The 24,839-nt window shown below is 36.1% G+C and overlaps 3 protein-coding genes across 5 annotated transcripts; 2 read left to right on the top strand and 1 right to left on the bottom strand.

Annotated features, from left to right (window-relative positions):
- The first annotated feature begins 250 nt into the window (after positions 1 to 250).
- On the top strand, positions 251 to 7,391 carry LOC117623962 (formin-like protein 5). Its single transcript, XM_034355029.1, has 8 exons — positions 251 to 1,003; positions 1,572 to 2,280; positions 2,369 to 2,437; positions 2,534 to 3,083; positions 3,180 to 3,382; positions 4,394 to 4,629; positions 5,649 to 6,546; positions 6,809 to 7,391. Exons 1-7 carry the CDS (start codon positions 836 to 838, stop codon positions 6,525 to 6,527), a joined length of 2,814 nt encoding a protein of 937 aa, XP_034210920.1. The 5' UTR covers positions 251 to 835; the 3' UTR covers positions 6,528 to 6,546; positions 6,809 to 7,391.
- Positions 7,392 to 13,586: 6,195 nt separating this feature from the next.
- On the top strand, positions 13,587 to 17,167 carry LOC117624953 (probable U3 small nucleolar RNA-associated protein 11). 3 transcript variants are annotated; one of them, XM_034356491.1, is made up of 10 exons: positions 13,587 to 13,839; positions 14,189 to 14,277; positions 14,377 to 14,467; positions 14,574 to 14,665; positions 14,745 to 14,838; positions 14,930 to 15,009; positions 15,316 to 15,396; positions 16,437 to 16,536; positions 16,626 to 16,722; positions 17,148 to 17,167. In XM_034356491.1, the coding sequence occupies exons 2-9, from the start codon at positions 14,222 to 14,224 to the stop codon at positions 16,716 to 16,718; spliced, it is 687 nt and encodes a 228-aa protein (XP_034212382.1). In that variant the 5' UTR covers positions 13,587 to 13,839; positions 14,189 to 14,221; the 3' UTR covers positions 16,719 to 16,722; positions 17,148 to 17,167. The 3 variants fall into 3 exon arrangements, with proteins under 3 accessions (XP_034212382.1, XP_034212380.1, XP_034212381.1); XM_034356489.1 differs by lacking the exon at positions 17,148 to 17,167 and adding an exon at positions 16,854 to 17,118; XM_034356490.1 differs by lacking the exon at positions 17,148 to 17,167 and adding an exon at positions 16,829 to 17,118.
- Positions 17,168 to 17,876: 709 nt separating this feature from the next.
- On the bottom strand, positions 17,877 to 19,476 carry LOC117624687 (probable histone H2A.3). The gene is made up of 2 exons (XM_034356088.1): positions 19,184 to 19,476; positions 17,877 to 18,419 (listed from the first exon to the last, which is right to left on the bottom strand). The coding sequence occupies exons 1-2, from the start codon at positions 19,370 to 19,372 to the stop codon at positions 18,201 to 18,203; spliced, it is 408 nt and encodes a 135-aa protein (XP_034211979.1). The 5' UTR covers positions 19,373 to 19,476; the 3' UTR covers positions 17,877 to 18,200.
- Positions 19,477 to 24,839: the final 5,363 nt, after the last annotated feature.

Raw genomic sequence — 24,839 nt, 5'->3', positions numbered from 1 at the left:
TTTGTACAAGAAAAAGAAAAAAAAGGTTTTATGAAATAAAATTAGCATGTTACCGTTGTAGTGTAATTTAGTGGATAAAACAATGATTAGCCAACATCTCACATCTGTTTTGTGTTGCAAATATTCCATTAGGACACAAACAACATACTGGGTACAAGTGGGAGTTTTAAAAAATAATAATAATACGAGATTAATTTTTTTTTTTATTGAGTTTAAAAAAAAAAAAAAAAAAAAAACAACCAAAAGGAAAGAGACAGGAAACATAGTCATTCCCTTGACGGCTTTCAGACGAAACGTTCTGAAGAAAAATTTCACCTTTTCGACATGTTCCGGTCAATACCGCCAATGTTTTGTATACAAATTTAATAGCTGACATTTCTTAAACACATTGGGTGGATCTGGTTAGAATCGAAGACACATTAAAAGGTTTCACACGAGGAGCCTTTTGATTTTTCGCATTCTCATTTGCCATTTGGAAATTTCACGGCTTGCTTGAGCTCCATACGAGCTCTCTTTGGTTGGTTTCTTTGTGGTGTTGCAGGTGATTTGGTTGGCAGCTTTGGGGAAGAAAACTTCTGGGTTTTCTTCAATTCTTTCTGTTGTATTCAGAGTTCAACTTCTCATCAGAAAAACTTCCGTGGGTATGTGAAGATTTTCTTATATATGGTGGAAATTGGGATATAATAGGTGTTTTCTTAAGGAAATTGAATTGGGTTGGTGCCAAATCGTGAAAGTTAGAAGCTTTTGTGTGGTTTTGCGTGATGAAGCTGTTCTAGGGTTTTGGTTATGAGAGGTTTAGGCATTGATGAAATGAGAAGGATATTAAACGTTTGGAATGACAATTCAACAACAAATAGGTCTTATGAGGACAAGCTGTTTCATTGTTTTGGTTATTCTGCTATGTGCTTCAACATCAATAAGCTCAGAGGAGAGGAAAATCACAGAGGAAGTGTTTCTCAGTCAACTTGTTGATCCAGCAACTGGAAAGATTGATGGGGACATGGTAAGAGACTATATAACATCTTTTTGTTTCAGTAAGATACCTTATCATACGAGTGTTATATCTTATATGATAAATTTGTTCATATTAATGTTATTCGTTTTAAATTTGTATCAAAACCATATCTTATATAGGGATTTCTGTAGTACGCCTCTCTGCTCTTATTTCAATAGCATCATGTCATATATCTGGACCGAACAGTAGATCCGAAAATTAGATAAATAATCTAAAGCTTTTTAGTTCGTGAAAGTATGTTTGGAGCTTATGAAGTATTCTTGTACTGAAATAGATTTTGATTTTGTTAATTTTACTAAAATGTTTGTGCACAACTTATTTGAAAACCAGAAGTAGTATTTGACAAAGTGATATCTTGATAAGTCTAACAAAGTTGTATATCTATTGAAGATAAAAAAGGCCAAAACAGAATTGAAAAAAATTATATGAGAAATGATATTTTGATGTATTTGAGCTTTACTTTTCACCAATGAAGTTTCTTATTCTTCATCAACTCTGTTACATGCTTGTTTTTGCAAAAGTAGACATTAAAATTTGTAAATTCTGTGGGCTGCAGGCACAGCTGTTATGGATAAGTTGCCAGGTGGATTTGGTCCACTTGACAGAAGCTATTGAACATCTTCACTTATGGTTAGAAGAGGAAACATCTGGTGGTACAGATGAAATTAGTTCAAAAAGACAGTCATCGGGAAAAGAAAGATTTCAGAAGCTTATTAGTGTCCTGCACCCTGAGGTGAAACAAACTCTTTCAGATTGTTTAAGAAGGCATGGTCTCCTATCCCGTGTCTCTGGAGAAGAGGGTGCCTCGAAGATATGGTATACCAAGTATATTGAGTCCCTATTTCCCAGACTTTATGTTCCAAGAAGGAATTTGGGCAGTGAATCGCTTCAGAGCTCTGCTGAGGTAGCTTCTCCAGCCCCTGCAGCAGGATCTCCTCAACTCAGTCCAGTACCATCCGCTGCTCCAACACCTTCCACTTCTCACACTCCTAGGTCTAGGCGCCCTGCTGCAGCATTTTTTCCTTCCGATTCCAAAAATTCGACTGTGCAAGCTTCAGAGCCAGATGCCGGTTTAAATGTACAGGAAGATAAAGGACAAGATGATCGTAAAAAAATTGTCATTGCTGTTGTTGTTACTGCATCAGTGACTCTTGTTGTTGCAGCAGTTTTCTTTTTATGCTGTACTAAAATCTGTAGGACTGGGAAAAAAGATGGACAAAATGATGAGAGGCCCCTCCTTAGCCTTAGTTTAACTGATTCTAGTGGTATAATTCTCTAATATCTTGTTTCTGTTATCTTTAGTTGTTTGAACCATTTCAATTCTATATATCTCTGAAAGTTTTAATGTTTCAGGTTCTTCGTACAAGTCTTACGTTTTGGGAAATTCAATGAAAGAAGTGAAGCTTGACCATCAATCGTTGGGTAATAACTCAAGTAATCACAGAAAGGCCTAATTTTTAAATAGTAATTTTCACATTGAGTCTGATGTTTTAAATACTTCACTACATTAAACTGCAGAATTAGGATCCACTGGAGGTGCTTCCAAATTTGATACATCCAGCAACATCAATGGACTGGTACCACCTCCTCCTGGAAGGCCTCCTACTGGACTGCCTACTCTAAAGGCCCCTCCTGGCAGAGCAAATCCTCTCCCTCCTGAACCACCTTCTTCTTTTAAGCCTCCTCCCAGCAGGAATGGTCCTCCTCCTCCTCCGCCTCCTGTGCCACCTTCCACTTTGAAAGTGCCACCTTCCACTTTGAAACCCTCGGGCAGTGCAGGCCCTCCCCCACCACCTCCACCACCTCCTGGCCCTCCCCCCCCACCCCCTCCAAAGATTGGTGTTCCTCCTCCTCGGCCACCTCAATCGATGCCTTTTGGTTCAAAGGTAGCTCGACCTCCACCTCTTGCACCAAAACGTCCATCAAATGCTGCTTCTGGTGAGGTAGGTGGATCTGATGCTGAAGGTGATGCTCCTAAAACCAAGCTGAAGCCATTTTTTTGGGATAAGGTTCTAGCAAACCCTGATCATTCAATGGTTTGGCATCAGATTAAATCAGGATCTTTCCAGTAAGTTGCAGTTTTCTTCCTTTTCTTCTTTGTGATCCATGAATCATTAGATATTACAAGCCTCTGAATAGTAATACAATGATGATTCTTATACAGGTTTGATGAAAATATGATTGAAACTCTGTTTGGGTATAATGCTGCTGAGAAAAACAAAAATGAACGCAAGAAAGAATCTACATTCCAAGATCCTTCGCCCCATTTAATTCAAATTATTAATCCCAAAAAGGCACAAAATCTATCAATTCTTTTGCGGGCACTGAATGTCACCGTAGAAGAAGTCTGTGATGCAATTCATGAAGGTAACTTATCTCCTTCTTTCTATCCATGGCATTGAAAAGAGCAAGTATTTTTCCTTTCCTCTTTTTTCAGTGTGTCAAAATGGAAATGTATTAGGAAAAGGGATATATGGTGTACTTTCTTTATTTTTCTAGAAGAAACTTGCATTTAGTCCTTTTATGAAGTTTGAGGACTTAGAGAAGCTCAAGTGGTAGATGCACCTAGTGCTTGTGCTTAGGATTTTTATAACCAATGTCCCCACCAACAATCAAATTGGACTCTGAACTGTCAATTGCATCAATATGCCTGTCAAACTCAGGTACTGTGCATCAATGTATCCCCTGATGTCTGATCCATTGGTTTTTCTGTTGAAAGTGGCATGCTTTCAAGAGTAGAATGGTGCATTAGACCATAAATTATAGATTAAAAAGCATTTTCTCTCTCCTCCTCTGTCACCCTTTTTCTCTCTTCTCTTTCTCCTTCCGTGCTCACACACAATCAACAAGTATTCTAATATACTAAATGCAACAATAAAACTGAATGAAGTTAAATCACGTTATCAAAATACTGCAGAAACTAGATAAACCACCAAACCACTAAAACTCAAAAGTACTGTGTTGAAACCCATAAGTGAAAAATACCCCTAAAATTTAGTCATCTGCTTTCCATGTGATCAATTTGGACAGAAGCTGAAGGATCAGATGTCAGGGCCTCATTGGTGCATGGTACCAAAGTTTGAGGGTCGCATTGATGCAATTGAAAGTTCAGGGACCACTTTGATTATGGGGCAATATTTCAAGGGTATTGGTGATTTTAAAATAAAGCCTTGTAATTGTTCTAAACTTCTAATTAAACGCTGTGTTTCTCAAAAAACCTAGTAATTACTTTGGAACTTTTTCTGAAAATTCTCGAGCGAACATCTTGTCTAAGTAATAGAATAACGTATAAAGAAAGCTAAAATAAAAGATGATCCAGTGCATGTGTTTTTTTTCCTTGCATGAGAAGCATATTGTAATCTTTCTTAGTTGAATCAGGAAATGAGCTTCCCTCAGAATTCCTACAAACTTTGCTGAAGATGGCACCAACACAAGAAGAAGAACTAAAGCTTAGACTGTTCAATGGTCAACTTTCTCAACTTGGGCCTGCTGAGCGGTTCCTAAAAGCCTTGATTGAGATTCCATTTGCTTTTAAGCGATTGGAAGCATTACTTTTTATGTGCACTCTTCAGGAGGAGGTCACCACCCTTAAAGAGTCCTTCGCAACCTTAGAGGTAAAGACTGAGTTTCTGAATTGCATGCCATATATGATTTTGAGTCTCATACTCTTCTACCCAGTTTTTTGGGTATCTCAGGTTAACTTCTATTAGTTCAGCAAGTATGGAAAAGACCAATGTAGTGACCTGAATTATGCTTATACAACTATTATAAACATATAACTTGGTGCATATATATGCTAAGCTAGCATCCAATGCTGATATCCTACGCAAGACAGTGCTTTTCAGCTGTGTAAATCATCATCAGATGATGAACCGATAAAGAGCCAAATGCCAATGGACAAAGGGAAAATGTACAGTTGAAATAGCATGAATAGAGTTTGATGCAACAAGGAAAAAATGATGCCATGATGTACAATATGGGGAGTGGTTGCCACTATCTACCTATGTTAAGAACTTCCCAGAGTGGCAGCTCATGGTCAGTTTCATTTCTGGTGGCATTTGGACTCCAATTCTTGCATTTTCATCTGTCTACAAGCCTTTAATGATAAATGTCCCATGACTTCTACTCCAACTCTTAGCTGGAATAGTTTAAGAGATTGAAAATTTCGACAAATATTTTGTTCATTATGCTTAGTTTTCAAGTTTTCATCACTTTTTGCAATGACTAGTTTCTTCAAATTTCAAATTTCTAATATTGCTACTGAGATTCACATGTGGAAGCAGAGGATAATAGCATAACAAAACTCTCTATTAGATACCTTAAGCTTAGTCTTATCAGGAAAGATGAAGGCTTGTCTGGCCTAGACAATACTGTCCTGTATGGGCCATGAAATATGGTACGTATCTGCATATAGGGGAAACTCATGGAGATAATGTGTCATGAAGAAATATACGAATATATTTGTACAGTATATATAAAAATGTCTGCCAGTTTTCATTCAAATGGCACAGCTTCATGTTGTTGTAGCCTATCATTTTGTTTCTGTGCATGACGTTGTCTGCCGGTAACTTCTGGTCCATATCTTGAAACCTCGCACTCTAGAATATCTAAATCATATCCATGTCTATGGCAGGTTGCTTGTAAGGAACTAAGAAGCAGCCGGCTTTTCCTCAAGCTTTTAGAAGCTGTTCTTAAAACTGGCAATCGCATGAATGATGGAACATTTCGTGGTCGCGCACAAGCATTCAAACTTGACACGCTCTTGAAATTATCTGATGTAAAAGGAATAGATGGCAAGACAACCCTTTTGCACTTTGTTGTTCAGGAAATAATCCGCTCTGAGGGTGTCAGAGCTGCTCGTGCAGCAAAAGAGAGCAGGAGTTTCTCTAGCATCAAATCAGATGATCTCCTTGAGGAAACTTCCCAGGAAACCGAAGAGCACTTTCGCAGTCTTGGTCTTCAGAAAGTTTCAGGTTTAAGCAATGAACTTGAGAATGTCAAAAAAGCATCCGTTTTGGATGCTGAAAACTTAACAGGAACTGTTACTAAACTTGGTCATGCACTCGTAAAAACCAGAGACTTCCTGAACTCAGACATGAAAAATTCAGGGGAAGATAGTGAGTTCCATGAAACACTGAAGAGTTTTGTGCAGAATGCTGAGGTTGATATCACAGGTCTCCTCGAGGAAGAAAAGAGAATCATGGCTCTGGTGAAGAACACTGGTGACTACTTCCATGGGAACGCAGGGAAGGATGAGGGTTTAAGATTGTTTGTTATTGTTCGGGATTTTTTACTAATCATAGATAAGGCATGCAAAGAGATAAGATTGGCACCAAAAAAGTCAACAAATGTTCAAAAAAAGGAAGCACCTTCCTCTGATCCCCGTCAGCCTCCTACAACACCATCTGCCTCCAATCTTCGCCAGCCTCCTTCTCCTGATCTCCATAAGCGGCTTTTCCCGGCAATCCAAGATCGGCGAATTGATAATTCTAGCTCAGATGATGAAAGTTAATAGATTTCATTTCGAGAAGGTATTGAAATTTCTAAACCTGGTTGAAGAAAGAATCACTCATGTGTTGTTGTGTAGATCATATATCAATATGTGATAGTCGTAGATATTGCCAATGAACTTTGGGCCTAGTGTTACCTCGTCCCCCTTCCCCTTTAAAACAAGGGTAGGGTGATGTCAGAGTTTCAATCCATGCGGGTGCGTGTGTAATTTACTTAGAACAAAGAAAGTCAAGGATATTTTGATTTAGTATTTAAGAAATTTTTCTCTTGGCATTTACTCAGGTGGCCGTCACAGAATCTCATGTACTCAGTTGCTCGGTTCTTTTCTAGATGTCTTCTGTGGCCACTGATTTCACAGAAGGATTAGTGAAAAAGGAGTTGGAGTTGGCCTATGCCCTCTCTTCAAGGTGGAATTTCACTAGATAAAACCTACGGTCACTTTTGAAGGTACCTCTGATGATGTTTCACCTCCGTTCATGGCTGGCCGTGTGCATCAATGTCTCCCCGCTAATCAGGCAGACGACATGATTAGTGTTGTACAATGCCAATACCATACAGAATTTTGCCTGCGCGTCCTATGCAAAAGGCGAACATTTCCTTGAGTGGTGGAGTGCCTTCATTGTTATTTGGTGTCCTGTTGAGAATGAAATTATTAGAAAACAATACTATTGCCTTAAAAAACCACAACATGCGCAGGAGCTATTTAGATATAGTGATTCTTTTTTTTCTTTCCACCTATGATTCTTTGTTATATTTTTGTTCATAATTTTGACTTTTTTTGGAGTAAAGAGGTGTAGCAAGGTAGTTTGAGATCTATATTGTTCATCTTATTGCCAGGAATGAAATTTATGATTTGTGATTATAATCCTATTTTAGCTAACATGGTTTAAAACATTATCTATTTTGAATTCAACATTTTAAATTGGCAATTACTTTTTAGCTACTCCAACCACTTTTCGATTGAAATAAGATGCTGAATAGTTTGGTCATCGGGAGATAGTTTCTCTCTCAACATCAACAGTAGAGATTGAGCTAAGTTTGGAGCAAGAAGCCTAGTATAGCCGTGCGGCTATACAATTTCTTTTTAAAAAAAATAAGAAAAAAACCCAGTATTGCTGGACGGCTATACTATTTCTTTAAAAAAAAAAAATTAAGAAAAACCTCGCATAGCAGGGCGGCTATACTTTTTTTTTTTTTTTAGTTTATACTTTGTAGATATTAATTTGGTATAACCGCGCGGCTATACGAATAAAATAGGATAAATTACTCAAATAGTCCTCAAACTTATACTCGATTTACATTTTGGTCATTCAATTAAATTATTCGTTCAAATGGTTCATCAACTCTTTATTATTCGTCAAATTGTTCTTATCGTAACATTTTCTGTCAAATAAAATCATGTGAGGAGCACATGCTATATTGTTAAGGGTAAGTTGGACTTTTGATAGGTTAATAAATAAGAATAAGTTTTTTAGAATAAAAAAAAACCTGCAGTGCCATTTCTCCTCCCATTCCCCTTTGTCTCCCCATTCCCTCTCCCCTCTTCCCCTTATCTCCCCTCTGCCTTCTATAATCCAATTCCCCTTTGTCTCCTCATTCCCTCTCTCCTTCTATACTCTCTGTGCTCTCCCATTTCGTTCTGTTCTAGAGAAGGGCTTCATCCTCACCGTTTCTATCTTTTTGGTTTTTTTTTTAAAAATCGACTCTGTCTCTTGGGGAGAAAATTTGGGGGTGGACTTGGGATTCTGCGAATTTAGTGTCGTCTACATCCGTAGAAGGCAAGATCGAAAAAGCTTCGGACAATCCAATTCGGTGTCCAGTCCCAAGACCAAGAAATCCCGTCGAATCTTATATTAGCTTGTGTGGTTGGGGAAGAAATGTAGAATTAAATTTCATATTTTGGTGTCATTCTTGGATGCAATGACTGCCTGGAGAAAATGAAAAATGGGTGTTTGTTGATTTACATTGGATTGATGGGGAGGATTGCAGAGATTGGGGGGGTGGTTGTGGGTGTGGCGGCTGGGGCGGGTTCTGGTGGTTTTTTTTTTTCATTTATTTATTATTTATTGGTTTTTTGATTATTGGGCATTTCAGTTTTTAAATTTTCTGATTTTTATAGTATTTTATAGGCTCATCCTATAGACCCACTAGTGTAGTGGTTTGGAGTATTTACTCTCTCAGGCAAGGTCCTGGGTTCGAGTCCTAGCATCCGTGTTGTGTGTGTGAGTTTAATATGTTATCGCCCCTTTCAATAGGAAAGGACCTCAAAAAAAAAAAAAAAAAGTTATTAACATTTTAGTATAAACTGACGATTTTAACCCTCAACTTAACGGTAATATTGACGGAATTAGAAGGTAGGACCAATTCAACGAATAATAAAGAGTTGATAGATCATTTGAACGAATAATTTAATTGAGGAACCAAAATATAAATCGGGTATAAATTTGAGGACCATTTGAGTAATTTACCCAATAAAATACATACATGTTTTTTTAGTTAAAATTTTGGCAAATTACAACCTAAAAGTTCTGCCACTATATAATATTTTATTATATATTATTTGTATTCAATAATATATGATAATTATGTGTATAATACATGAATTTTGAAAAAAAAAGTGTATTAAACAAAAAAAATATGTACGTACATGTTCAATACGAGTATTGAACGTTCGCTTTTTAAAAATGTATTTATAACATGCGGCTATACCATTGAAATCCACACAAATAGATAAAGCAAGGAAATAGAATTGGGACATTCCCCAAGTTAATCCACGGTCCACAACATATTTTTTTTGCAATGCAATAAGTTACATTGTGTCTATTTTTCATTGATAAAGGGGTATTTCCATGGGTTTGCCTTGGTATCGTGTTCATACCGTTGTATTGAATGATCATGGCCGTTTGTATTTATATAGTATAGTTGTGTGGCTATACTACATTTTTTACAAAAGATGGTATAGCCGCAAGCCTAGACTAGTTATTTTTTTTAAATTTTTTAAAACAAAAATAGCTATACGCGGTTTTGCCAATTTTTTCAAAAAGGCTATACTCTTTTTTCCCAATTTTTTTTAAACTGAAATAGTATAGCCGCCCAGCTATACCCGTTTTTTCTACTTTTTTTTTAAAAAGGAAATAATATACTCGGTCGGCTATATGAGGTTTTTCCAATTTTTTTTATAAAAACTAGTATAGCCGTTCGGCTATACGCTTTTTTTAATCAATTTTCTTTTAACAGAAATAGCATATCCGCACGTCTATACTGGGGTTTTTCCAATTTTTTTTTTTAATAAAAAACTTTAGCCGCCTGGCTATACTCGTTTTATCTGATATTGTTTATAAAGAAATAGTATAGCCGTCCGGCTATACTTGTTTTTCTTCTTTTTTAAAAAAAGAAATAGTATAGCGGGCGGCTATACTCGGTTCCAATTTTTTCAAAAAGAAATAGTATAGCTGAATGGTTGTACTATTTTTTTCCTAATTTTTTTTAACAGATAGTATTGGAAAACCCCAGTGTAACCGTGTGGCTATACTATTTCTTTTTGAAAAATTAGAAAAAACGAGTATAGTCAGCTGGCTATACAATTTCGTTTAAAAAATTAGATAAAACGAGTATAGCGGGGCTTTACTATTTTTTTTTTGTTTGTAAAAAAAGGGTAATATAACTGCCGGGCCATACTATTTAAATACATTATATGTCAATGGTATAGCCTCATGGCCATACTATTTAATAAAAATAAATATGAAAAAAGGACCCTCCTAGTTGCATTTGTTTATACTTTATAGATATTAATTTTGTATAACCGCACGGTTATACGAATAAAATATGTATGTATTTTTTTGTGTGGAAAATTTTGGCAAATTACAACTTAAATTTTCAGCCACTATATAATATTTTAATATATATTATTTGTATTCAATAATATGTGATAATTATGTGTATAATACGTGAATTTTGTAAAAAATATGTGTATTAAACATGAAAAATACATATGTACATGTTCAATACGAGTACGGTACATTCGCTTTTTAAAAAACGTAAATTTTACCGAGTTCTTAAGACCTTTACAAAACACGGATGTATTATTGAAATACTAATTTGGTATAGCGGAGCGGCTATACTATTTTTAGAAGAAAAAAAAGGAATTTTTTTTAAAAAGATTTTGAAAAAAAAAAAACCCAATGTATCCGTGTGGCAATACTATTTCTTTTAAACAAAATTTTAAAAAAGAGTACGGCCGAGCGGCTATACTATTCTGTTTTTAAAATTAAAAAACCGAGTATAGCCACGCGGCTATACGATTTCTTTAAATAATTTTTTAAAAACGAGTATAGCTGCTCGGCTATACTATTTCTTTTAAAAAAGATTAGGAAAAACGAGTATAGCCGTGTGGTGATACTATTTTTGTGTGTAAAAAATTGTATGTCAATGTTGTAGCCGCTCGGCTACACTATATAATAAAAACAAATATGAAAAATAAAAGGGAGATTTTATTGGCACCCCAAAATTGGTTCTTTGCACCCCACATTCTTTTTACACTCCATTGAATTTAGTACAATTTAAAATTACTCACTACACTCCATTTTTTTTCCTAAATTGCCCTCATGGACCCTATTCCTTAACTTACCTGTGTAAATCTCATCCCATATCAAATCCCACCCTATCGAAAACTCTCTCCTCTTGTAGACACACCTCATCGCAACCCCTTGGTGTTTCAAACGCATCTCATCACACACCCCATCCGATATGCAACAGACTCCATCGCAAACCCCAACCCATTTGAAACAAAGCCATTGCACACCCCAACACGAATCGCCTCACCCCATTGCAACCAGGTGATCTACCTTCGTCGCAACGACGCGATCTCACCCCCATCACAAACCCATATGACCTCAAAATCCTCCAAAAAGCCAAGGTTCGATTTCAATTTTGATTTCTATATTTATGTTTTTGAGTGTTGATTAAGCCAAAGTTTGATTTTAATTTTGAAAAGCTAGGGCTTGATTTGAATTTTTATTTCAACTTTGAAGATGTATGGTTCGAACCTGGTTTTACGAAAATAGATGTTACTTTCGATGTGTTACCACCGAAATCGTTACCTTGTTTCAGTGGTAGTCCACCAAAATTGTTTCCGTTTTTCAGTGGTTGTCCACCGAATGTGTTTCCGTTTTTCAATGGTAGTCCACCGAATTTGTTTAAATTTTTCAGTGGTAGTCCACCAAATTTGTTTCCGTTTTTCAGTGGTAGTCTACTGAATTCGTTTCTTGTTTTAGTAAATTCGTTTCTTGTTTCAATGATCCTTTACCGAATTTATTACTAAGTTTGTACTTAATATTGTTTTTTAGATATGAAGAGAACTCACAGAGGTACTACTGAGGCTTCATCATCTCGACAAGATGGACAACATCTCACAGCCTCAACGAGGAGACATAGAGGGGCGAGGTTAGCCCCTCAAGAGGACCAGCCCCAGTATGGTCCCCTAGACCACTTTGAAGATACTATAGAGATTGAAGATGTAGCTGGTACTCATGATAGTAATGCTGAGGTAGATGTCACGTTAATGATACTAAAAAGGATTTCAGACAAAACAAAAAAAAAACTCAAAATAATTACCGAATGAGTTGTGAATTGATCACTATAGTCCATTACACATTCTGTTCCAACATAACACCTTCAGTAGGGGCGTCACCTTATTTTTGTTCCTTTAATGAAAGTAAGGTCAAAATAGCTTGCATTAAATTTGCGGTCGGCGATAAGTTACTGAAAAAATATATATATTTCGATTCATTGCCACTGAATTGTAGGTAAAAATTCGGTAATACACCACCGAACATTGTTCCATGTTACGGTGGATCTCCATTGCATCTTAAATTAACAGCCAGCCAAACACACACCGAAATAGGTGCAATATTTCGGTGGCATCCTACCGAATTTACCTATCGCGTTCGGTATTGGTGTGCTGAATGCAACTGCGACCATCATGAAATCTTGAACTTGAAAAACGCCAAAAAATAAACTCATACCTCATTCGAAGCCTCTCTAACTTCAGTCACACCCTTCAAGAATAAATACAAGATATTTTTCACCAATATAAGTATATAAAGCTTGTTAGGGTTGTAAGAACATGATGGTTTGAGAAAAAAGTCTAACTAGGGTTGCAGGAACATATGTGGGGTGTAGTGAACAAATTTAATTTTTATTAAAAATTTTTTTTTTTGTCTTTAACGGTAATTATGTACAAGAGTAAAATAAGGTTGGAAAGAGCAAATAATGGGGTGTCAATAAAATTATATTTAAAATTAATATAGAATGAAAAGAGCAAATAATGGGGTGCCAATAAAATCACTCAATAAATAAATTTAAAAAAAAAAAAAAAAGAGGTATTGGCTGTAGATGGAGTACTTATAAGTAGGGATGGCAAAAATCCCCGTAGGGGCGGGCCCCGTCAGGTCCCCGACCCTAACGAGGGGAGATTTCGGGGCTAAATGCGTATCGGGTACGGGAATCCCCGAACTTGAAAAATCCCCGACAGGTATGGGGAGGGGATGGTATTGGCATCCCCATCCTCGAACCCGACCTGAAAATGTATATGTTTATATTTAAATAAATAAATAAATAAAATATATAATTATAATATTTATGTTTAACCCTAAGTTAACTTCCCTATCCTAATTCTTCCTAATTTTCTATGGAATTTCATATTGATGTGATTTTGAATAGTTGAGTTGAACTTTATAGTTAATTTGGATGTGTTGAATGATGATGTAATATAAAACTTAATGTTAAAATGTATGATAAATATTTTTTTATGCAAAAAAATCGGGGATTCGGGGCGGGAACGAGGATTCCCCGAAACCTAATAAACGGGGATGGGTTCGGGGAAGGGGGCGGGGTTGGAGAGTGGGGATGAGGATGGTATTGTCATACCCGGCCCCTACCCGACCCGTTGCCATCCCTACTTATAAGGGTGGAAATACAAATATCTAATTAATAAATTAACAGGCACTATATTCCTGTACTCTAAATATTTTGCAACAAAAAAAATTTAAAATTAGGGATTTTGGCTTAGGCTCACGTGAGACAGAGAGAACGGGTGTAGCCCGTTTCACTGAAGTTCTTCTCCGTAACCACCATAGAGCGTTCTTCTGTTTAGTTCAGGGTTCAAATAAGGTTTCTCTAGGGTTTTAGTCTCTGTGTTCCAAGGCCAGCTTTCCATCTTTGGTTTTGCTCGCGCTGTAATCTCACCATCGAAGGAGGGCTTTGGCATTCTATTGGGCAGTTAAGGAATAGAATACCAACTCGACATCGTTAAGGTTTGGTCACTTTGATTTTTTGATTATTTATCTTTTGTATTGTTCAATTTTAACGAGCAAGTTGCTGCTCAAAGCTAGGGTTTTGATTCAATTTGTAGACTTGACTTGTAAAGATTGATATTTGGAAACTACCCAAGAATAAATGTTACTGTTCTTCAACATTTTTAATTATAGAATTTCATTAATTCCTTTCCCTCCATCCAAATGCACTGTAATTATATTTTCGTGCAGTCTATCTGGAGATGGTTATAACTTATATATTTGTTGTACCTGCAATTCCATAGCTTAATAGATACCGAACGTTTGCACACTGACAAACTAAAACTGAGTCTTTTTGCTACCTTGGCAGTTGATTTGTGATTGTTGCTTCATATTATTCAGCATGTCGTCCCTAAGGAATGCTATTAGCAGGCGGGCTCACAAGGAACGAGCTCAACCGTGAGCAACCACATTCCCTTTGCTGTTAAGACTTTCAGATAATGTTGTTTTGCATCAGATCATGGGAATTATGTATTTTGTTGTTTAATTTTTTGTTAGGGAATCGAGGAAAAAATTTGGGCTTCTTGAAAAGCACAAAGACTATGTTGAGCGTGCAAAAGCATATCACAAGAAGGAGGAGACTTTACGGGTAAAATTGTGGTGACTTTGTTGCTTGTCTCCTTGGATTTCATCATTTTTCTATAATCGTGTAATATAACTTCCAACTATGTCTCATCTGCCTTTTCACTCAACAGAGACTGAAGGAGAAAGCAGCCTTTAGAAACCCAGATGAGTTCTACTTCAAGATGATCAAGACTCGAACTGTTCATGGAGTCCATAAATTAGAGTAACAGAACTCTGTATAATGCTTCTTTATCATTTTTCTTTGGCACTTGCTTCTCAAATGACATAGCTTGTTGCTACAGGAGTCAGGCAAACAAGTACACTCCAGAAGAGCTCTTACTTATGAAGACCCAAGATATTGGATACATACTTCAGAAAGTTCAGAGTGAGAAAAAGGTTATTAATACTGTTACCAAGAAGCTATGGTTTATCAAGTGGTTTTTTTAGTTTACCCTGTTGGTTATAATTATGCTGTTATCCAATGCAGAAAATTGAAAAGTTGACTGCGACACTCCACTCTCTTGATAATCGGCCTTCAAGTAGACACGTTTACTTTGCTGAAGACAGGTTTGAGCTTCATCTGCTTTTTCTGTCTTTGGAAAATCAAAATTATATCTGAATAAGTGGATTGCTTTTTAATGTTTTAGTTTTTCTTATTGTTGTTGTTAGTTGTAACCAGACTTAGATATGTTGGAGAGACCATTTTCTGTTTCTTGTCATTTTTAGGGAGACTTTCAATTACACCCCTTGAGGTTTGGCCTAATTACAGTCAGACGCTACATGTTTCATTTACACCCGTTTTGCCAAATATATTGTTTTTGAACCTTTTTTTATATAAATATATCTTATCTTGTTATTTCCTTTTGTTTGTAGGGAGGAGGCTAAAGAAATTCATTCACGTTCAAAAAGTGGAACTATGCCTGCTTCTGAGGACATTCCTGATCATATAAAAAGGTACAAACAAAGTTTTCAGTGTTAGGGGACAGATTGATGAGTTATGTTTATTATTGAGGTGGTCTGTTGATTTTTATCAGTTTAAGAATCTATTATGAATGTCTGTGCATTACAGTATCGTATAAACAAATGCCTTTTGATTTGGTTGATAGAATTTTGGCATATTTTTCAATCAAGGGGTAACTGTGCACTGATTGGTTTGTACTTTTTTTTTAAAACGCCATAACATTACTTTGTGAGACAAATCGATTAATCCCTCAGAATATGAATAGGACTTAGAAACTTCGTCATAATGGAAAGGTTTTAAGCAAAACTATTCTCTTAATATCTAGTTCAATGGATGCAATTTGGCTTTTTATAGTTGTTATTGTTATTTGTCAGTACGTTAATTGACCTGAGAGGATAAGCGAATCTTATTGGTCACAAGTAGATTGCTGAAGTTTTCTGTATTTTTAACAAATGGGATGAACTGCCCTTTGCTGTTATGTCAACCACAAACCAATTCTTTTGCATCTCCGGCCGCATTACGTGGAAAAGACCTGATTATAGGCTGGATTTTTCAAGTTTGATTTTAAAATTTTAAACTACAAGTTGGTTCGAGGCCCTACTATCAGGTGCTAGTTGAGAAATTTGGTAGTGTAATAATCTCTCTTGTAAATTTTTTTGTTATCATGATATCTTAAGTTTTCTTTTCTTCTATGCCATTTTATCTCCTGAATTCTAGGTAGCTGACTCATGCTTTAAGAAATTCTTGTTATCCTGCTGTTTCATAAATATCATGGTAATCTACCTTTCAATGGTGGATGTGATGCACACTTCTTCCTTCCTGTTTCCATTTTTGTCCTGAATCCTAGGTAGCTCACTCATGCTTTAAGAAATTCTTATTATCCTTAAATTTCTACAATATCATGGTATATTACCTTTCAATTGGTGGAGTGATGCACACTTCTTCCTTCCTGTTTCCATTGTCGCGCTGAATTCTTGTGGAACGATATTAGTCTTTTGGTTAAGTCTTATATTCTTTTGTCTTAAATGTGCAGGAAAACAGCTGCTTCCTACAGAGAGCTAGAAGCAAGGAGGAATAGAGTCAATGAGTTGGAGAAAATCTATACGGATATGGCAATGCAGAAGGAATTACAGGTATTGACATCCAAATTTCTTTTTCGTACATCTTGTTCTTATGTTGTGCATGGAAAATGTTGAAAAAAAAATTCCATCTAAATTAACAGAAAAAGGGAAGAAAACGCAAACTGCGGGAAGATGAGATTGTCTGCCCAACATCCAAACCTGTATTCAAGTGGCGGGCTGAGCGTAAGCGTTGAATAGGTAGGTGTTGATCAATGATTAGCTTCTTTTTGTGTCTAGGTCTTTTTGCTTATTTCTTAGCTTAAAAGTGTGTACTTCTTGGTGCTATGAAACTTGCATACTCCAGTCTGCATGTTTGTGTGATTTTGCAGGAATGAGGCTGCGCAACTGATGTCCGGCCCTCCAGAGAAGTATGGACCTGATGTAATGCGACTTTTCATGTAACTGGAATTTTGAGCTACATATGAATTTGTACGAGTGATATGGTCATAGATTAATATATAATTGCATTTTCGTGAGGCGTCGTTTTTAACAATACTAACAAGCAGTCTACCGTCATTTTTGAGATTTTGCTGATTTGACATAATCAGCCATAGTAACTTGTATTTCAATTCAGAACAGTCGGTTTCAATATCATTTATTAATTTTTCAAATTGTGAATCCAGTTGGAGTAGGATATTAAACTGATATCATCAGACACGCATGGCAACTCTCTCTACTCTACCAGGCTTTGCATAAGTGGTGTTTCAGTGCAATTTGGTAGACATAATTCTGGCTTTCCATAGTTTTTATTTTTTTTTGTCAAGGATACGATAGCGTAACTGCAAGACTTAGGACCAGACAATATATTGGGGTCTACATCATAGTCCCTTTTTATTTTTTAGTACAAGTGATTGGAGAAGGAAATTTTACACAAATATTCATTGGGTGCGTGAGGATTTCAAACCTTTGTCCACATGGATGGAGGTGGAAGGGGCTCAACTAGTGTTAGACAACATGAGTTTGCAGTTAAGTTTATTGTACTTGTACCCCAATTCTTGTCATACACGACAGTACATCGACTAAAATGAGAGTTCTGTCAGATTTTAGACACAAACTAATGTAATAGATGATGTAATTATATTTCGATTCGCAAAATAAATGAAGTTAATGAAGTTAAAGGTAACGTGCGTGGATAAGGAATAACATAACTAAATTACCTACCAAGAAAAACAACTTCGGCCAGGGTCGCTTTCATAGCAAAATAAACATCAGATTAGGTACACCTAGTTTTCTTACCCAAATAAAGGTTAACCGTAGAGTGAAAACATTTTCTGAGCATATATTGGGGGAAAAGGATCTGCCTCTTGCTTTCCGCATTTCTCCAAGTGTTGAACACATAATGAAAGAGTAAAAGATCAGAAAACAGTACATAGCAGAAGAATCATATGATGCTCAAATATTGAAGCACTGTCATTAAGTATTTAAACCCACAAAGAACCCGTTCAAAAAATAAAGGCCCAAAAATATAAAAAAGGAAGCAAAAGAAGTTCCCACAATCTCTTCTATTAAGAAGCTAGTAGAAGATGATTATATTCACAAACACTACTACCTACAACCCTAACTCTACCCCAACTACAATTCCAGAAACAGAGACTCAATAATCTACTTGAACCTACTAGAGGAAACTAAATCTGAATCAAGCACATTGACCCCCCCATTGGCATTTCTCTTCAAATTTAAGAGTCGTCATCACCGCCTACGTTCTTGGATGAGGTCCCGGCCTTCTTTGGGAGCAGGAGGTTGTGAATGTTGGGCATGACACCACCATTAGCAATTGTAACATCACCAAGAAGCTTGCTGAGCTCCTCATCATTACGCACAGCAAGCTGAATGTGGCGTGGCACAATTCGAGTCTTCTTGTTGTCTCTTGCTGCATTACCAGCCAATTCCAGAACCTGTAAAATCAAACAGAATTAAACAACATTAGAATAAAAGCCTCAACTTGTGGACAGAAATCAATTAACACACAAAACCATACCTTTACCAAGAAAATATCCTAATTTGGAAGGACACACCAATTCAATAGCGTTGTCATCTAAAATGGAGGTGAAAACACATCCAAGAACCAACACTAATTTTTCATTCCTATGACTTACCCAAAACACCAATTCCACAAACATGCCTCATGCATTAAAATGAAGACTCGAACAAGAATAAAACAGTTCAAATGCAAAGGGCGGATATTAATTCAACCCTATTCGACAGTTGAAAGATTTTCAGTGCTATTAGCCTAAAAGATAAATAAAAAAAATGAAGCAATTTAAAAAAAAAAATCCAAGATTTCTCAATATTACGGACAGAAACATTCATATCATAACTTGAAAATTACCAGACAATGAAATCGAATTCAATTCAAAGCCCCGTACTTTAAAGAAAGAAATAATCAAATTGGTTAACCAAAAAATAATAAAAATTATTTAGGAAACAAACTAGATCCAAGATCTTAACATTGGCTCGATACGACCAGTTGAAGCAAAATTACCTCCTTTTCACAGTTTTCTTAATGTTCAATTAACCAATTTCCACACTCATACAAACTTACGAAACAATCTTATTCCCAATTCGTAACCCTAACCCTAGATTTACAAAATGGGAAGAGAGAGATATTCATGCACGTACAAATATAGAGGGAGAAAGAGGTTGAGAAAGAGGAGTATACCTCAGCGGCAAGGTATTCAAGGACCGCGGCGAGGTAGACCGGAGCTCCAGCACCGACTCGCTCGGCGTACTTTCCTGCCTTCAAGAACCGGGCGATACGACCGACCGGGAATTGCAGACCTGCCTTGCTCGACCGAGAAGTGGCCTTTTTCGCGGCCCCGGATCCTATAGCCTTGCCTCGACCCGCCATTGATGGACTTCCAGGAACAGATGAGAGAGAGAGAGACAGAGAGAGAGAGAATGAAAAAGAGGAAAAGAATTAGAAGCAATGGAGAGAAACAAAGTGTTTGGTGCTATGGAGCAGAACTGAAACGCGTTTTGGGTATTTATAGTCGGTGGGATTTGAATTTGAGCCAATGGGCTGAAGTACGCGGATCGAGATCAACAGCCGTTGATTAAAATGAGAAGGGACGGTAGAGATTGGTTGATTGAAGTTTGTAACTTTTTGTTCTGTTGGATTTGGTGAAGTGACGAAACTAACCTTGTCTTTTCTGTTCATTCGTGTTGACTTGTTTTTGCGCAATTAACTTTTGACTTGGGTTTGTATGCTTTCAATTGCCCCCCTTGCTTGCATAATTGCATAAATGCACTTCTCCTTTGAAAATGTTACAAATTACAATGGAGAGTATCACGAAGGGTAAGTAATGGCGGTTACTGTTTATGTAAATAGTATCTATATTAGTATTTTTATTTTTATTTTTGCTTTTCCACTCATTACCGTAATATTTCAAAGATAATTACTATTCACATGTGATTAAATTTATTTCTACATATAAAATCAATAAATAAAAAATTATTAAGTATTTATAATTAAAAAATTCTATTTTATTTATTTATAATTTAGCTGGCGTCAACGCCCTCAGGCAGCACACAATACGCATATTGATGTGTAAACACACAATACAAATCTGATTTGAGGAAATGATTCCCCGTATAACCGAGAGGCCCAAATGAAATTCATGCATACAACCATGATTCTCCACACAATACAACTCGGGTTTGATCAGCATTCATGCTCCGAGAGCATGTCTAGTGGGAGCCAAATGGCCCAGGCCATGCCTGTTCTAATGGGTTTCTAATGAGATTAGATAGCCTAGGCTATTTGGAGCCCATGCTCCATGAAGGTCAATTCCAGCCAAACACACTCCCCGCCCAGTGATGGAGTCCACGCACAAGTGGAAACAGAAAGAAAAAAAAAAAACTGTTTCTTTCAGCACTCAATTTCGCTGCTTAAATTATTCACACAATTTTAGTTTTCACAAGTTCATCATTTTTAATATTGTGAAATGTATAGGGCATGTCAATTTGATAGTCACATTTGTCTAAACTACAAAGGTACTTATAACGTGAGTTGAGATTATTGGTCTGCAAATCAAACTCATTTTTCATTAAATTAGACTCCGTTAACCAGCATTTGAGTATTTTTTTTAAAATGATTCATTTATTGTGATGGAGAAATTTAAAATTGATTTACTTGTTGTAATGGCTTCCCCCCATAGTGGTTCTACTGATATGATGACAAGAAATGTTGGAGGACACCAAAAATTATGTTGAACATAATGGAGTTACATAACTAGTACTAGGTAGACTAAAGGAGGGAAAGGAAAGAAATGCACCAACCTTGTAGCCCTAATCATCTAACCAATTTGCATTGAATATGAACTTCTATGTCTCATTGATATGGTTTCTAGAGGTGACAGGGAGTCTAGCTCGAAGTTTGGATTGATTGATCCTTTAATTTTTTTTAGCAGAAACAAAATGTGAACATATCTCATAGAGCATATGGTTAATTCATATTATCAACTTTTCTCACTTCACTTTACTAATAAAAGTCCACAAGAAGAAAAGATGAAAAACTGTTCCCATTTTGTTTCCTAGGCTAGGAGTAGGAGATATTCTGTTTCCTAGGTAGCTGCTTTGTTTAGAAAAAAGATTTGTTTTTTGGGCCAACATATAGATGGTTTAGGAGTTCATGTTCATCTTCATTGTGCCACTAGCACCAATAATGGGGGCCTGTAAGTCCAGGTGACCAGTGGTGGATCTACCTAAGGCCCAATGAAGGCTATTGCCCCTACTTACCTTTCTTCTATTCATGAAGTCTTTAGAATCTCCATTGAAGCTCTACTTAAGTATGCTGCAATGGGGCAAGGTGATTGATAAAAGTCTTATGAGAGAACATGGAGGGGCAAAGTTGACATACCAAAACAAGTTTGCTTTGGTTGTCACTTAAATCAACCATAATTACTAACACCCAACATTCTCATATCCAAGTTGTTTTGGTCTCTTCTCCTTGTTACTTCACCATTTTATTACTAAAACAACTAAAATTTCCTAAAATTTCGTTGGCTCTTCTTCTTGTTACTTGTATATAATTCATCTGTGTTTGAAGTGGATTGAGTTTTGGAATTTTTAGTTCTATTTTGGAATCTTCAGTATTCATGTTAGAAAATATTGTTCTCTGCTTTACGCATGAACTTTATAAAATTTTCAAGTTTGTTAGTGATTTAAACTACTACATTTTGCCCCCAACAACAAAAATTTCTGGATCCGCCCCTGAAGGTGACTCGAGGGTGATTGAGCTACAAAATGTCTCAATTCTAAAAAGAACCTGTAGACCATAAGAGCACTTCCACCCCTCCCCTTTTGCCGGCCTAAGCTCCAAAAGCAACCCCCACAAAGGAAAAGTTGTCATGGCAAAAAGTGGACCCACCAAACTGGGCAAGCTTGAAATCAAGACTTGACTAGGCAAGTTGACGTCAACAGCCAATTTAAATAACCAAAAAATTATAATTAAAAAAAACAAAAAATTCAGAATTTTTTTTCTTCCTATAAATACCTAGCCATGTTCTTCACTTCTTACGCCAAAATCCATACAAATTCCTATCCTCATATCTCATGTAAATAGTGGTTGCCCTTGAGTTGCCATAACAATGAGAAAAAATTGCTAAGACAGTCACCATTCACATGAATAGTGTTTGCCCTTACTTGCCTTTACCATTTATCATGGCACAAATGCGCGGAAGTGCTCTAAAGCACTTTCATCAATTATTAGAAGCACCGAATCATTGGCTTGAGAAGGCATGATGTTGGAGAAGTTCTCTCCCAGACTTGCTCCATCCACCTATTTTAAACATTTTGGATAGTCATTTGGTTGATAAAAATATATACGTGGATAATGCAGTGCACGGTAGCTTGAGTTTTTTTGTTGTATTATGGTTTAATCATGTAATATTAACATTTAGTTTTGGCTGATGGCCCCTCTTCACACGAGGAGGAATTAGGTTTTCAAAGCTGAATTAAATAGTTGAAGAAGATGAGTGGTGAAAGCTAATAATGATATTTGTCTTTGCGAAAACCCAAAGTTAACAAGAAAAACACTTGTGTTTTGAAGTTTGGGTTTCATTAATGCTTCTTACAAATCCAAGGATCAAATCAAGTTTAGGTTCCACTTTCCAAGAAGAAAAAAGGTTTGGCTTCCAAGATCATCGGTGCTCATCTTCTTTTATTTTTGTTGGTGTATTTTGTCTCCCCTCCTGCTGTTTGTTTCTTTGATTCCCAGAGCTGGATAATTGGTTTTTTTTTTTTCTTTCATGATTTAGAATGGTCCATTTGGAACAAGAGCATTCTGGTTTTGTATATTTTTAAGTTGACAACTTGCCTTTATGTATTCCATCACCACCTACACTTGCTTAAAAACTCGCTATCATTAATTTCACAAGTATAGAAAGCCTAAAATTGAAGAATGTTACTAATTACATAAAATCCTAGAATCGTCCTACACTCATTCTATATAGTCTATTTCAAGTAATACATTTCATTGAGTGAATCTGCCTACACTAGAAATGATATTGACACCTTGTACTTCGAAAATCATCATAAATCCAATTCAATTTAATTGGCACCAAAATTTAACATAACTCAAATAGTAAATTTATACCTTAAGATTTATTTATTAGAATTAGGTGTGGACATGATACGGATCACCACTTATACACATTTCAGTTTTTGTTTTCATCTCAGTTCATTATTTTAAGCGCCTACCTTTAATTAGAATCCCAAAACGCACACTCAACACAGAAACTTCTATTATCAATATTTCAAACAATAAACAAAAACTTCAACTTGGTTGAATATTTGGGTAATAGAACATAGTAGTGATAAGGCAAGATTTTTCACATGCTTCTTTCCCATCTTATTGCAAGAAAGACATGTATATAGATATAAGCACAAAAGAATGAAATCATAGATTACATCTAATCTTATCATTGCATACAATGCGTGTATATTTTATTGCCTTTGACTTGAAACCAATGAGGTCTGCAAGGTTCACATCTAAGTATTACCCACTCTGTGTGGTGAACTCAGGTTGCTTATGAAATATGCACCCATTAGAGAACGAAAGTAAGAAAAAAAAAACATATTAAAACCCTAGGAATTAAAAAGAAAGGGAAGCATGAAACTGATAAGAAATCAACCTAATATGTCTCTTACTTGAGTAACAAAAATTGAAGAACAAAAGGAAGAGAAGGAGAAGATTGACCTTTGGCTTGGAGAAAGTGAGATGATTGAAGGGCAGAAAGACTATGGAGAAGAAATAGTGTGAAAATATTTCGGGTTATTTTTGGAATTTTAAAATTTTCATTAAACCTCCCAGACCAAATTTTCACATAATTCAAAATTGAAAGCAGCTAGCTGCTTTTCTTAATTGCTTTCCCTTACAGTAATTACTTACAATAAATTTTTATATGTTTTACCAAACCGGCTGGCCTTTTAAAAATTTCAAAACAATCACTTATGGACCTAAATAAGCAATGCTTAACAAGCACTAAAAATAGTTTCCCTAGTGTCAAACAGTGAAGTTCCGATAAAAAGGATTTATCCATGTAGTCTATATTACTAGGCACATCACATGTACAAACACATCATTTGATGAATATTAATATGAAGACTTTACCTTTTTCTAGATCATTTTAATATGAAGAGTTTACCTTTTTCTTGCTCATTTTAATATGAGGATTTAGGTGTTGAACGTTAAACTTAACGTGTAACCCTTAATTTGAAAATCAGGTGTGGAGTTTCTCTTTGCTGGTGGTGGCGGCTTGGAGTTTCTCTTTGGTGGTGGCGGCTTGGAGTTTCTCTTTGGTTGTGGCGGCTAGGTTTCCTGTGTTTTATTTTATGTCTTTTATATTTAATGTGGGCTTTATGCTAAATGTGGGTGTAATGCCTCTTTGTGGGCTATATGCCTTTATGTGGGCTAAATGCCTTTTTGTTGACTTTTGACATTTTAGTTTTTGACTCGGGAACATGATCTTCATGTTATACTGTACTAGTTTTAGCTAGATTTGTTCTTGATTGTTTTCTGTTAGTTTTATGGCTGGTGCTTTTGCTTTGTACTGTTCTCTATCCTTTTGAAGGTTTGCAATGAATTACAACTTAGACCAACCAAAAAAAAAAAAAAAAAACCAAGTCATAATCAACAAAACATTAGTGGATAATCATACTGTGTGAGAATGATTAACAAACTTTCTTTTCAGCGCTCCTCTAACTTTACCCAATTTTATTCCTTTTCACTTGGTGAACGCATCCATAGGAAACTACGAAAATATGTCGTGTAATGTGACTCAATGGTTTTGAATAAGACGACTCCGCTCCCTCAT

The sequence above is a fragment of the Prunus dulcis genome, chromosome 4 (assembly GCF_902201215.1).
Source record: "Prunus dulcis chromosome 4, ALMONDv2, whole genome shotgun sequence".
Taxonomy (NCBI): Eukaryota; Viridiplantae; Streptophyta; class Magnoliopsida; order Rosales; family Rosaceae; genus Prunus; species Prunus dulcis.
The sequence above is the reverse complement of the archived record's forward strand: the minus strand, read 5'-3'. Positions and strand labels throughout refer to the sequence as shown.